Below are 15,903 nucleotides of genomic sequence, written 5' to 3' on the forward strand. Positions count from 1 at the left end.
TCTTGGTTTCTAATACCATTCATTCTCCAATAAAAGGAAGCAGGGATTCTCCTAGAAATGGCTGATCCCGGATGGGGGCAGAAAGTTATACAAGATGAGTCTGTAGCACTTTGTAGTGCCAGAAAGTAAGAAGTCTCAAAAACAGAACAAAACAAAACAGAAAATAAGAAGGAGGGTATGTTAAAGGGCCACGGGAGCCAAATGAAAGAGCTCCCAGCAGCCCAAACTGAAACAATGTGAGCAACAAAATAAAGTAGTATTGGACTGTAACCCAAAGTATAAATATTCATGAATCCATACTGATATAAAGTATTCAACAGAGACAAATCTCCCAGGCAGAAGACTCAATTTATGTAGAAAACAGCACCCTCAAGAAGACGGAGCAGACCTCCCCACTCCTTAAGCTTGGGCTGCAGCGTGGGCTGCCTATAGGGACTTCCTTCCAAACAGCACACCAAGGAACGGGAGAGAAAAAGTAACTTTATAGTAGAGAAACCTGACAATAACACTACCTCAGCCAGATGACCAAGATCAACAGCAACAGTGATAAATCATGCAGATAGCATGCTCCCTTAACATGATGTAATGAAAATGGTCCTTTACCTCTGTGGGCTTCCTCCCCAAAACCCATACTCCCAGCTTTATCATAAAGAAAACATGATCAGACAAATCCCAAGGGGGGCGGGGGGGGCATCCTGCAAAATACCTGACCAACACTCCTTTAAACTCACAAGATCTTCAAAAACAAAGTCTGAGAAAGTGTCATGATCTAAAGGAACCCAATGTAAATGTAAAAGATCTTAGATGGGATCCTGGAACCAAAAAAAGGACATTAGGTGAAAACTAAAGAAATCTGAATAAAGTATGGACGTTAGTCAATAATAACATCTTAATACTCTAAAACTGTTCTAAAATTAAAAGTTTGTGAAGCACCTGGCTGCCTCAGTCGGAAGAGCATGCGACTCTTGATCGCAGGGTGGTGAGTTCAAGCCCCATGTGAGGTATAGAGATTACTTAAATAAATTAATTAAATTAAGTTTGTTTAAGGGGCGTCTTGGCAGCTCAGTTGGTTAAGGGTCTGAGTAGGGTCCGACTCTTGATTTCGGCTCAGGTCATGATCTCACAGTTGTAAGTCCGGGCCCTTCTGTGGGCTCTGGGCAGACAGTTCAGAGCCTGCTTGGGATTCTCTCTCTCTCTCTCTCTCTCTCTCTCTCTCTCTGCCCTCCTCCACTTGCACTCTCTCTCAAAATAAATAAGTAATTTTTTTTAAAGTTTGTTTTAAAAAATACTATCCAGAAAGATGAAACCAAATGCATATATACACATGTGTCTGCAGATTCTCAAGAAATTTATAGGCTACTCAGAGCCAAGCAAGCATCAAGCATTTTCACAAACTTTAATGAGGGACATACAAATAGTTATTTTGGACAAAGTCCATATCTACTCCTGTAAAATAACATATGATCCACAGGGAAGGTGGCAAGTCTGTCTTTGTATTGACACAGGTCACACATTGCTTTCATTTGCTGAATCAGCTCCATACCCCACCAGTCCCAAGAAAATGTTTAAAAACAAAACAAAACAAAACAAAACAGGGGCACCTGGGTCTGTTGAGCATCTGACTCTTGATTTCGGCTCAGGTCATGATCCCAGGTCGTGGGATCGAGCTGGGTGGGCATCAGGCTCCACGCTTAGCATAAAGCCTGCTTGGGATTCTCTTTCTCTCTCCCTCTGCCCCTCTCCCCTGCTCGTGTACACAATCTCGCTCTCTCAAATTAAAAAAACAAACAAACAAAAAAAACCCATGCGTCTTTTCCAGGAAGGCTACCATAGCAGCAGAGATCAATCAGCTTGCAGCTTTGCTGTAGATGGTGAAAATCTGACGATGTAATTTCCTTCAATTAGGCTCCTACTTGGACTCTGTCTTCTTCAGGTTGACAATCAGTCTGTGGTCGAACACTTGACTATACAATGTGTGCGTATTATTTTAAAGGTAACTATCATTATAGCTTCTGAATGACTAACTCAGGAATTTAGAAACATCAGGACTCTTGTACAAGTTCTATACACTGATAAGAATGAACTAAAACAGAAACACATATCCTTTTCTCCCTCTGAAAGACAGTATAGGATAACAGACTGAATGTCCTAGAGTCAGACCTCAGGTCTGTGATCAAATCACAATTGTGCCACTTACTAGCTGTAAAGTTTTGGGTATATTCCTTACTCTCTCTGTTCTTCATATGTAAAATAAGGACAATAGCACATACTCTGTGAGATTATTGTGAGGATTAAATTTAATACAGGTATAAAAAATAATAAATAAATAAATTAGTTAATTAATTCATTTAACACATGTAAAGTGCCTAGAAGAGCGTCTGGCATGTGGCAAGCACTCAAGTGTTACTATTACTGTCCTTTTCTCATGATGGTAACTATTTGTTAGTCGTAACTCAGAACTCCATAAACATTTAGGTCACTAACCATACTTTCGACCTAATAGTGTTACTAGATGGCCAACTATATTATAAAGTACACTATCCTGACTAAACTCAGGGATAATTATGGCCCAAATAGTTACCGCGTGGAAAGAGAAAAAGACAAAAGGCAAAATTCTCAAGGAAGCAGCAGCAAGATTTGGAACCTGAAGACAAAATGTCTGACGAAGCAAGGATTCAATGAAACCTTTTAGCTGCTAACAAGCTACAGTAAGAAATACAAGATGACACCAGCATTTCTGGCATGTGTTTGTTTTTTTTTAACCTGCCAAGTAATAACCTACAAGCAGGACCCAACAACCTTAGGTGCAGGGGGAGCGGAGGGGAAGAGAGGACTGTGTGTGCATGATCTGCGGTTGCAGGCCTGCCTCTACCCTTCTTTTGGTAAAAGTTCACAAGTGAAATCTTGAGCCATGGGATCTACTACCCTAAGACATAAAAAAGCAGAGAGAACACCAAGTCACTGAAGATGCTGTAGTTTTAGACTGGAAAAACAGTACAGTAGTCTCCCCTCATCCTTGGTTTCCCTTTCTGTGGCTCCCTTACCTGTGGCCCGCTGTAGTACGGAAGCAGATGACCCTCCTTCAGATGCACGTTCAGGTCAAGAGTAGCCTGGTGCTACTTCACAATGCCTGTCATTCACCTCACTTCATCTCATCACATAGACACTTCATCATCTCCCATCACCACAGGAAAGGTGAGCTACCACAAGTCACCGATGTTTTCAAACCTGAAGAACACAGGCAATGGATGGCCTAGAAGCTATGTATCTAATGGGCATAAAATGAATTTACCCTGATCTTTGAAGCAAGAGCAAGTACCAACCAAGTCTACCGACTGCATCCCTGAAATCCAAGGATCACATGTAGATTCTACCCAGAACAAAGTCAAACTTAGAAAGGCCTCAAGCAGCATTAAGCAACACTAACTTCTTTCAAACTTCCAACACAATTCAACAATGATGCAGTGCGGCATAGTATTGCTTGAGGCAACTTGCAGAAGTGTTGAAAACTAGAAATGAGAAATTTCCAGGGGTGCTTGGGTGGCTCAGTTGGTTAAGCATCTTGATTTCGGCTCAGGTCATTACCTCTTGGTTTGTGGGTTGCGAGCTGCACTGTCAGTGCCGAGCCTGTTTGGGATTCTCTCTTCCTCACTCTCTGCACAACCACCCTCAACCCGCACCCCCCGCCCCCGCCACTTGTGCTATCTCTGTCTCTCTCAAAAGAAATAAATAAACAAACTTAAATTAAAAAAAAAAAAGAGAGAGAGAGATGGGAAATTTCCAGGCACTGTATATGATAATGGATAGAGGCTCTCTTCCTGCTTCTATCAGCATTTGCTACATTAACTCAACATAGTCATGCTTGACTGGGTAGGGGTGGGGGTGGAGGGATGGGGGGGGTGGGGGTGATGGGAGGGAGGAGAAGTTGGGGGAAGAAAGTAAGAAAGAGGGAGGAAGGGAGGGGAATGAGAACGAAAGAGCAGTTGCTGCCCTAACAATACTACTGCGGGGGTGAAGCCAGATCAAATGTTTTTTTTCATACTGTTCCAAAGTTATTTACGGTAAAAACCTCCAGCGTGACCCTTTCAGGCACAAACAAAGCCTTGTTCTTTCTTAACAACTAGTCCCTTGATTTCCCACACATTACGTTGAACAATGAGGTTGGGGGCACAGGATAAAGCAGATGACATCAACCTCCCTCAAGTTGGAGGCTTGTTTGGGAGCCCAAATTCTGGTCCGTGGCCAGCTAGCTGATTTCACAGAGGGCTCTACTTGTCCAGGCTGCCAGACTGAGTATGCATATGGGGGCAATGGCTCAGGATCAACCACCAGTCAGCAATTCACACAAGAAACAGCATAGAAGACACTGTACCCGCTAGATTACCTTTATAAATCTTTTCCATTTTCCTAGAAACTAGGCACAGTCTCCAGAAATCATCATAAAGACATGGCGTAGCAATTTCGATTTTACTTTTATTTATTTATTTTTATTAGAGAGAGAGAGAGAAAGAGCACAAGTGGGGGGTGGGGGCAGGAGAAGGATATCCCAAGCAGGCTTCATGCTCAGTGCTGAGCTGGACATGGGGCTCGGACATGGGGCTCGATACAACTCTGGAATCATGACCTGAGCTGAAATCAAGTGGGAAGCTGAACAGACTGAGCTACCCAGGCGCCTCACCAATTTCAATATCTAAGCAGCCCCTTCTCTAGGTCAGTTCAAAACAGAGAAGGCTGTAGACAACTTTTCACCGAATAAGAGAAACTTAAATGAAGTAACATGATGTTTAACTTTTAGAGAGAAGGAAACACAAGGTCAGAAATCAGAATATAATACAAAAAGAAACTAGCTTTTAATAATATTAAATGTTAATGTACCAATTGGCCTTCTGTACCAAACCACCTATTTATTGAATTGTTTCTAACCCACTGGATGATAATCACATCACATGTAAACCTAAAAGAGACAGATTTTTCTCAACAGAAAAAGATCAGTTCTCAGTATAGATGCCAGTAATAATAAACAGAAATAACTGTTCCAAATAAAGTAATCTCAAAACTATATCATATATATATATATATATATATATATATATATATATGTACACACACACACACCCCAATCTTTTCATACAGCTTTCAGTTGGGGGTGGAAACAGTTAAAAGCCATGGTTTCCCAGCTGCCAAGATACTTCTTGATCATTTTTAGGCTTAAATTATGATAGGCCTATGACTCAAGGCTGAACTCCTCAAATGATCTGTTTGGCTTTCTCATCTATAAGCTAGTTGGGAAAGATTGGCACCACAACTGGGTATAACATCCAAATAAAAAATAATTGCATTTAGCAAAATGAACTATTAATTAGCATTAGCACTCTTGAAAAAATGACAATGAAAAAAAAGTTAGACCAATTAGATTGTTTGGAAGAGGCTGAAAAAGTATAAATCATTTCAATTATTACCATTAGGCTTTTCTTTCCTTTTGGGTGATGATTATGACAACTCCTCACAACTGCTTTTTGCACTCTGTAAACTATTTGTAACGTACAAATCACCCTTAGGCAACAACTCATCTCATCACCTAAAACTAATTCATCCTCCAATTTGCACTATTAATAAGCATTCTAAATAATAAATGGTATTGGAGCTTATTAAACTATTATGATATCATCTAGTCTTAATGAAAATGTGGTTTTCTTTTTTTTTTTTTAATTTTTTTTTTTCAACGTTTTTTTATTTATTTTTGGGACAGAGAGAGACAGAGCATGAACGGGGGAGGGGCAGAGAGAGAGGGAGACACAGAATCGGAAACAGGCTCCAGGCTCCGAGCTGTCAGCACAGAGCCTGACGCGGGGCTCGAACTCACGGACCGCGAGATCGTGACCTGGCTGAAGTCGGACGCTTAACCGACTGCGCCACCCAGGCGCCCCTTAATTTTTTTTTTTTAATGTTTGTTTATTTTTGAGACAGAGAGACACAGAGCATGAATGGGGGAGGGGCAGAGAGAGAGGGAGACACAGAATCGGAAGCAGGCTCCAGGCTCTGAGCCATCAGCCCAGAGCCCAATGCGGGGCTCAAACTCACGGACCGCGAGATCGTGACCTGAGATGAAGTCGGATGCTTAACCGACTGAGCCACCCAGGCGCCCCGAAAATGTGGTTTTCAACTCAAAATCAACAGAGTTGAGATTCTGAGTTCCTACAACAGGCTTCTTATTATGGGCCTGAAGCAATGAAAAAATTTCTATATTCACTATAAATGATGAGTCAATACATCCTGCTTCAATTTCGTATAGCAAAGTCTTTAAATCCGATACTGTTCAGCCTGAGTTAGCCACATTTTGTGAAGAAAAAAAAAAAAAAAAAAAAACAGGGAAGGGTGGTATGGGATAAATTCACTGGAAATCTCAGCACAAAACACATCTTAACATAGGCCTGAAGCAGAAATCTTTGCAGTAGAGTCCTGCCCATCATTTCAATCCATTTCCATTCAGAGAGGCCTTCCCTGACCACTCAGATGCTATACCCCTCTGTTACTCCCTACCCCCCCCCTAGTGTTTGATTTTTCTTTACAGTACTTGTCACAAGCTGCAACTGTGTGTTTTTTTAACCTGTTTTTGTTTCCAACTAGAACTCAAGGGTTTTGTCTGCTCTTCATCCCCATTTCCCCAGCTAGGTCTGGCATATATTAAATATTAAAATATTCATTGCATGAATAGGAGAATCACAAACAAAATCCTCAGAATTCTTCTCATTATAACATTCTTTATCAGGTCACTGCAATGACATACGACAGGGGAGTCAGATTAGCAATTTTCATTCGGAAGAGAGGAAACAAAAGAGTAATAATATATATGACCTGAATAATCCCCTGAATAATAAAGAACCACCTCAATTAGTCCTTCCAACACTTCTATGAGCTCTATCATCGCCCTGCTACGTATCAGGGACTCAAGGAGAAGGGTTAAGTAATTCCCTCAAGACCATACGCCATTTAAGTGGTGGAGTTGCTGAGATTTGAACTCAAATCTGTCTAACTCCACATCCAGGGTCTTTCCACTCAACTCTTATTTAATAAGGCTAATATATTTGACTCAGTTGTACAATAATGAGTATACAGTACATTGAACTAAGACACAGGGATGAATGAGACACGAAAGACTTCACAGGGTAAGCACCATGCTACATCAAAAGTGCCATGTCAAACAGGTTATAAAGAAAGCACATAGAAGGGGTGTGCAGCCAAACACTGGTCCGGATTAAGAGAACACTGCATTCAAGGAACTGCACGAGGTTCAGTACGGTTGGAGTCAGGAGTGGGAGGAAAGACATGAAGAGGAAGGAAGAGGAGAAAAAAAAATCAGAGATACGGCTAGGACACTGCCAATTCATTTGTCCATTAATTTCTGATGTTGAAGTCCTACTATGTACTATGTGCCAGGCACTGTATTAGACAGGCATTTCAATGGCGAATGAAATACAATCTCTGCTCAAGGAGTTTAGAGTCTATGTAAGAAAACACAAAACTGTGTATATAAACACAGAACTACAACATACAGTGATATATGAAAACATTGATATATTCGCTGGACATTAAGGTACTCCCTGACAGAAAGAAAGTGCATTAGGCCAATCGAGGCACTATATTCACAAAGACCCTTATGAGAGAGACTGCCTTATTCAGAGCAACAACGAAATGCCAAGTCCGGTTGGCTACATTTTACACTACAGAAAGCCTCCAGCTCCCCTCTTAACCTCAGCCCAAACCATGGCTGCTTGAACCAAGGATGGACAAACCACCAAAGAGAAGACAGTCAGTAGGCTGTGAGAAACCTGAAATGTGGCCTGGCGTATAAAAAAGAGCTGAACCAATCAGATTCTCTCACTCAAGAGGTATACTTCAGAAGCAGAAATGATGCACAGAGAATCCTTGGGCAGAGTGTGGGACGCAAGTGGTCAAAATTTAAAAGAAAGTGAATAGATGCTATGAAAAAAGGTTGCAAACCGTGATAAGGGGCTGGATCAAGCCCACAAAAGTGTTCTGTGGCCTGAACAGTATATTAAATTTTTTAAAATGACACCCAGCCTGTGGTCTCTAAAATACCATTCCCCACAAAAATGGACAGGACTCCTTGGAGGAACCGCCACTTCCAGGTCAGTGGTTGCGCAGACGAAAGATGAGCCTAGGATACCTTGTTCCACAAAACAGGGAAGCTATCAAACCCTAATGGGGTTGTGTTAAAATAAAAGGCTACAGGAACCAGAGGGACATGTGAGCCTCAAGAAAGAATGCAAGGGATAAAAACAATGACTCTAAAAATGGAAATAACAAAAAATGATTTCAGTATAATACTTCATTAAAATAACACCTTCTTCAGACTACATTGGAAGTGACAAAGGCAACTCTCTCTTACTCTGAAAATTGTCAATTAGAAGGAATGAATTCTGCATTTATCCTGCCTTTTCTATATGAATTTAAAATTTTAGGGTAACCAAATGGTTTTAAAAGTTGATGAATTCTTTAAGAACAATTCCAGCTAAGGGACACCTGGGTGGCTCAGTCAGTGAAGCGTCTGACTTCAGCTCAGGTCATGATCTCGTGGTTCATGGGTTCAAGCCCCGCATCAGACTCCGTGTGGTTCGTGGGTTCGAGCCCCGCATCAGACTCCATGCTGACAGCTCAGAGCCTGGAGCCTGCTTCGGATTCTGTCTTCCTCTGACCTGATCTCACGGTTCGTGGGTTCGAGTCCCGCAAAGGCTCTGTGCTGAGAGCTCAGAGCCTGGAGCCTGCTTTGGATTCTGTGTCTTCCTCTCTCTGCCCCTCCCCTGTTCGCACTCTGTCTCTCTCTCTTAAAAATAAACATTAAAAATTAAAAAAAGAATTCCAGCTAGTAAATATGGAAGGAATAACAAAATTAGAAAATCATTACACAACCTTAATGAAACAATAAATTCGCACAACAGTCAGCAATAGACTCAGAAGTAAAAGAATGATGAGAAGCTTTACAATGGAGACTTTGGGCTGCTACCACCTTAGGTAGGTAGAATAATGCCCACCTCTCCAAGGATGTCTACACCCTAATCCTCAGAACCCATGAATGTTATAGTACATGGCAAAAGGGGGTTTGCAAGTGTGATTAAATTAGGGTCTGTGATAAGGAGATTATCACAAGGGTCCTTATAAGGGAAAGAGAGAAGCAGGAAAATCAGAAGATGATGGAAGCAAGGAGGGAGGGGGAGAGAGACGGTGGGAAAGAGGGAGAAAAAGCAAGATTTAGAGATACTTATTACAGGCTCTGAGGATGGGGGAAGGGTCACCAACTAAAGAATGCAGGCAGTCTCTAGATGCTGGAAAAGACGAGGAGATGGATTCTCTCACCTAGAGTCTTCAGAAACAACACAGCTTTGTTGACACCTTGATTTTATGACTTCTAACCTCCGAATTGTCAGATAAATAAATGTGTCTCGTTTTAAGCTACTGAGTTTGTGGTGATTTGCTACAGCAGCAGTAGGACGCTAACACAAAGGTGAACCCACTGATCAATCTTAGCACTGAGAGGCACAAAAAGTACTGCGTGCTTTGCTGCGATGCCGCATGAGGCATACAGCACCCACGAAGTACTCTTCACCAAAAAGATAAACCTGAAACTAACTGCAGCACATCTTTAGAGCTGATTCCTTTTACAAGAAACACGGGGAGCAGAACTGTTTGGATGATACCTCCAGGAAGTAAACAGACAAAGCCGCAGCGTAGGACATTTTACGACAACTGACTGACGATACAACTGCCAAGACTCGATTAAAGAAGACTTGAGAGATCTGAGAAATTAATTTAAAAACATATTTCTGAGACAAGTGGAGAAACCTGACTATGAATTGAGTACTACTGGATAGCATTATTAATTTTGTGAGGAGTATAGCCACATAACACGGTGACTACGTGCTTAAAGGAATTCATGCTTAAGTGTGCAAGACTGAAATACCATGATATCTAGGATTTACTTTAAAACAATTCGGCATACGGGCACTAGGGCGGGTCAGTCGGTGAAGCATCCGACTTTTGTTAAGCATCCAACTTCCAGCTCAGGTGGAGATCTCTTGGTTCGTGAGTTTGAGCCCCGCGTCCGTCGGGCTCTCTGCCATCAGCGCAGGGCCCACTTCAGATCCTCTGTTCCCGCCCTCTTTCAGCCCCTCCCCGACTCGTGCTTGCTTTCTCTCTCTCAAAAATAAACATTAAAAAAAATTCAGCATATGGGGCGCCTAGGTGGCTCGGTCGGTTGGGCGTCCAACTTCGGCTCAGGTCATGATCTCACGGTCCGTGAGTTCGAGCCCCGTGTCAGGCTCTGTGCTGACAGCTCAGAGCCTGGAGCCTGTTTTGGATTCTGTGTCTCCCTCTCTCTCTGCTCCTTCCCAGTTCATGCTCTGTCTCTCTGTCTCAAAAATAAATAAACGTTAAAAAAAAAAAAATTAAAAAAAAATTCAGCATAAAATGAGGAGAGGCAATTTCGATGAAACAAGTGTGGCAAGACCCTGTTTATTTTTGAATTATTGAATTACTGAATCTGGGTACTGTATTTATGGTGGACTGACCATACTCTTCTCTATAAAACTGCAAACAAACCATAACCAAACCAATTTGAATCGGTTGATGACATTTAAAAATCAGGAGATTTCACATCAAAACCTGGATTTCTGACTTCATGTGAAAAATTAGATGTGGCAACAAGGCCTACATCAAGAGATCGGTACTGGCCACCCCAAATTAACAGTTCCCAGCGTCTCCCAGGTATCATCACTGCCACTGTTTATAATCATATCTGTTCCAATTCATTCATTTATGTTGCCTACCTGGCATTTATTTGGGTTTAGGATCCCAGGAGTGATCCAATTAAGCTGGTTAGAAGCAAGAGAATGAAGCACACGTGGGGAGACCAACTGAGTGATGGCAAAATGTTAGTGTTGTTGAGGTGTCTCCAGCAGTCTTGGAGGCGATATAATTCACATGAGGCCATAAAGCTAAACTATGCTTCCTGTATTTATTAAGGGCCAAATAGAAGGCAAATAAGGGCAAATAGAAGGCAGGCCAAATGCTTGATATTCTGGAAAATATGAACATGAAAATAATCCCTGCCCTTAGAATACTAACAATCTAATAAGAAAGGCAAGGTATAAAGACAAATAGCTACAATATCAGATGAAAATAAGTTCAGGGTACTGTTCAGGGTGGCTCATACCTAAAATGCAAAATGGGGAGTGACCAAATACATAAAGCTCCAGAAAGAGATCATAAAGAGCGCTACAGAGCACGATGGAAAATTTAAACTTTATCAGATGAGCAACAGTGAGGGTTTCAAAATATAAATATAAATCAGAGGGGACAACACTGGAGATGAGAGTAACATCTCCTTGATTGCTCAAATTCTCTTATTCTATGCACTACATCCTTCTAGGAGTCAGCAGCATGACTCTCAAAACACTGTATCTAAACCTCTAAAATTATATGATCACAGCTTTCTTGGTCAGACAGAAGTTTGGTATCTGAAGAGAATAATAAAAGAAAAGGTCACTGAGCAAACCCCTAAAAATAGTTTATATCTCCCAAATAAAATATAAACAATTACCACTACTGGGTTCCAATACCTTAAACATAAATTATGGTCTTACTATACCCGAAGCTCTATTAAAAAGTAAAAAGGTTTCTTCCTATTTAGTCTAAGACCCATTTTTCTTAACAAACTGTGCGCTTATCCTGAATGAATAAAACAATCAAAGCTTTATGGGTATCATGTTATATTAACTTTTCAAAGACAGCGCTGGTCATCCTAATGGCACAATAGGGCCAAACTGGCATTACGGTAGTAGTTTGTCACCATCAACGAATACTGTTGAAATCTTGCATCAAAATTGGCCAAATCCAAACTCTGGGCTACCATTAAAGAAAATACTACAGAGTGACCATTTTGTGACCAACGATCGACTTTAACCAATCACAGGTATTACAAATAAAAAGCAAGGCGAGTATAAGACTGCAGTCCTTTTCTTTCACCTTACTGAACTCCCAAACCAAGAATTCCAGCTCGGACATCAATTTATTCTACATCGCTCTAAGCCTCAGTCTGCTCACGTGTAAAATGAAACCAACGGTAACGAACTAAATAGTATCATATGTAACGTGGCACAGGACCTGACACACAGCTAATGCTCAACAAATAACGGTTTTTATTATTCACAGTAAGCTTCAGCCCTTCCATGATTTTCCTGCAGGTTTCAGGGGGTCCGATGATGCCAAGCCCGACACATACTCAACACGCAGAGGCCTCTTCGGAGAAACAAGTTCCAGTTCAAGATAACTAGGACCGGAACACTTACAGGACCCCGACCACGACCAAAGTCGAGGCCGCCCCAGCCCAGCGGTCACCACATCCAGCAAGGCCTCGCGGCCCCTGTAAGGGTTCCCTGGCATTGGCGCCCCGCCCCGCCCCGCCAACTCCGACCAGCCGGATGAGGGGGCGGTCTCGACCGCGCACCCGTCGCGTTCAGGGAGGCCAGGCCGCCCTCCAGGCCTCAGGCCGCCCCCCCACCCCATCCTCGGTCGACGCCTACGGTCTTCCCTCCCCGCGCCGCCCACTGCCGCACCTTGAGGTGGGTACGCAGACCGCCAGCGCCCCCAGACTGGTCGGTGATCTCGTACGCGCCCGTCACCAGCAGGTCCTTGTGGATCTCCTCGCGGAGGCACTTGCGGGAGTTAACGGGGAGATGAAAGGAGATGGCGAGCACCGAGCTGGGGCCCAGCAGGAATAAAACCAGCACCGCTAACGGGGAAGGGCCACGCTGAGCTGGTGGGCCAGACAAACCAGACATGGTGCCGGAGACGGTTCACCTCCTTGGGCCTCTACCGCGCCGGAACCGGGAGGTCCCACGTGACTCACCTCTGACCGAATGCCGTGAGCGCCATTTTGGAGACTGGCAAATAAACGAGGACTATATGATAACTCTCTTGAAAGGGAAAACAGGATATGATACCACGTAATATCAACAAATTAAAATGGTTAAATTCGGTTTTCTAGAAGTTTCCCTCAAAAGTTTTATTTTTGTTAACCTTACTAACCGCTTAGTCAGCCGTAACAAGTGTGGGCAGCCCTGGAAGTAATTCTTTTTTAACTTCCGGAAGTAGTGCCCGCGAGTTTTTAAGGTCGGGGATACCATAGCAACCAAGCCCCAATAGGAAACGGCCACAAAGGCCCTTGGTTAGTCCCGCCCATCGGCCTCCAAGGCGCGCCGGGCGGGGCGCAGGCAGATGGGCCTTCCCAGCACCTTGCTGCCTTGGTGACAACTGGGACGTTGAGCACTAGAGAAGAAAACTTCGAGAGGCTGAGCGGAAAGATTCTAATTTGGCTGTTAGGCGAGCGGAGCCAGTATCTCAGATTAGGTGTATGGGTTACCTGATGAATGTGAGCTGGGCGTAGGCACAGATCGTGCACTTGAGCACAGTAACTGCTGGAGTAACTGCTTTCTGAATGTGTATCTTATTTAGTAAACCTTAGGCACCTACTATGTTAGGTAACATTCAACGAAATTTGGATTTTGTATTTTCTTTTTAAAATTTTATTTTTAAGTAATCTCTGCACCCAGGGTGGGGGCTGGAACCCACAACCCTGAGATCAAGAATTGAAGGCTCCACCGGACTGAAGCAGTCTGGTGCCCGTGTGTTTTCCATTTAAATTCAATAAAACACACTGTTTTAATTCAGTCTGAAAAATGGAGCCGATGCCATTTACCAGATAAGCGTTGTCAAGTAATTACGTGTTTTTAATGCATAAACACTTTAGGGATCAAATAGGCTAGTCTGTAGTTAAGTGAATGTACATGGTAATCGCTCATATGTTCTTTCATCAAGTATTTATTGAGTACCTACTATGTGATGATGGTACACTATACCGTGCATGAATACCGACATGTTTTGATTTAACCACTATTGCTATCAAATAGGAATGAAGAAAATATGAAGATGAAAAAGGAATACACAAGAGCCTAAGTTTAGAATCATCTACTTTGATTGCTGTTCATTGATCAGCTACAGAAATACCCAGAAGTTGGACTCTCTGCTTTTAGCAATTTAAATGATTGTTCTGTATTTATAACTCCTTTCAGTCCATCTAGTTCTTTTCCTGGAACTGAAGTCCCACAAACAAAACAAGAACAAACATAAAGGAGCTGTAAAACATTTTAAAATTTGACAAATGCCATATAATAATTATTTTATGAGGTGTCCATTTAGGAACATTTAGTTTGATTATTTTATCCCCTATCTAAGATAAGATTGCTAGTCTACTCAGCACATCCTCATAATTTGCATTGGCCTTTTCCCTGCCCATGCAGGGAATCAGTATCAAGGAGTTATTCAATTCATTGTTTATTCTCAGCCCTTATGCTCTGCTGACCATCAGCCAAAGATTTGCAACCCATAAAATCCTGTGTGTGTGTGTGTGTGTGTGTGTGTGTGTGTGTGTGCATGCGCACACGTGTATGTATGCATGTATTTTAATTTCTATCTTACATTTATATAATAGCTTATTTTAAAAAATATTTTCATATAATTATCTCACTTGACATTTTCAAACACCATATGACATAGGCTGGGCAAGTCTATTCATTTTACAGATGAGGAAACTGAGGTTCTGAGAGGCCAAAGATCTTTCACACTCCAGATCCCATTGTTTAAAAGTGACAAAGTCAGTCTGAGGGCCTGAGCCTTCTTCAGGAAGGTACCATTATTTATTATTTTACAGATGAAGAAACTGAGACCTAGGGAAATTGAGTTACTTTCCCAAGTCACAGCCCACGTATACTTTCTTGTCCTATGTTCTCACTTATCCTGCCTCCAACTATTTCTTGTCCCCCTTCCCTCCTTCACATTTTTCTTCCTAGCACTCGCCACTATTTTATATACATTGTACGTATTTATCTTGTTTATTAATCTGTCTCCCTAACTAGGGTATCTGTTTTGTGAGGGGCCGAGATTTTTGCCTATTTTTTTCACTGCTTTATCTCCTGAATCTAAAATAGGGCCTGATGCGGCACCTGGGTGGCTCAGTCGTTTGAGCGTCTGACTTTAGATTTTGGCTCGGGTCATGATCTCACAGTTGGTCATGGGAATGGGCTCTGAGCTGCACTTGGGGCTTGCATACATAAACTAAAAATAAGTAAATAAATAAATAGATAGATAGATAAATAAATAAATTAATTAAATAAAATAGGGCCTGGCACTTAGAAGGCACAATAAATAATGGTTCAGTAAATGCAATATTGATCCCTTAGCTTCTAGCAAAAGACCTAACAGCAAATTTCCTTCAGTTATTCCTTAGCTGTTTTCACACAAATTTAATTAATCCATGATGTATCTAAAGTGTAGATACAACTTCAATTTTACCAATAAAATGCAGGGGAAAAAAATTCTCCCCTCTATGCTATGGAACTAGAGGGTAGAGTAGATACTCCTAGGGAACCCAAACTTTTAAACTCTACATCTGCATTAAAGAAGGTACCATTTTTCATTTGTTGCAGGGAAAAGGCCTCATGAATTGGAGAGCAAACAGGAAGTGTCCCACAACCGGAAAAAAATGTTACTTCCTAGCCTAACAGTCTCTGCCATCGTATCATCCTGAAACTTCCCCAGCCGGACCCTGGTTCCCAAGATTCCTGAAGCCCCTGGGGCCTCTGGAGCTGAATAGATGTCACCAGGACATACTCTTTACCCAGACTATCCCTGAGCCACAGGTTTTTCAACCTTTTGTTTATAGAGAGGGAGCATGTTTAAAACACACCTCACCCCAGACAGTGATTCAGAACTCTTACTAAGAATCTGCATTTGTGATAAACTTGCTGGGTGTTTCTGTGGTTAGAAGTC

The 15,903-nt window shown here is 42.1% G+C and overlaps 1 protein-coding gene across 1 annotated transcript in view; it reads right to left on the bottom strand.

The window, feature by feature from the left end:
- The window catches only part of TMED10 (transmembrane p24 trafficking protein 10), a 39,551-nt gene extending 26,658 nt beyond the window's left edge, over positions 1 to 12,893 (bottom strand). Inside the window, exon 1 of the mRNA XM_042943830.1 lies at positions 12,633 to 12,893. Within this exon, the coding sequence (XP_042799764.1) occupies positions 12,633 to 12,857 (225 nt within the window). The 5' untranslated portion in view covers positions 12,858 to 12,893. The remainder of the gene's footprint in view (positions 1 to 12,632) is intronic.
- Between the last annotated feature and the right edge of the window lie 3,010 nt (positions 12,894 to 15,903).

This window comes from Panthera leo, chromosome B3 (genome assembly GCF_018350215.1).
Source record: "Panthera leo isolate Ple1 chromosome B3, P.leo_Ple1_pat1.1, whole genome shotgun sequence".
Classification (NCBI taxonomy): Eukaryota; Metazoa; Chordata; class Mammalia; order Carnivora; family Felidae; genus Panthera; species Panthera leo.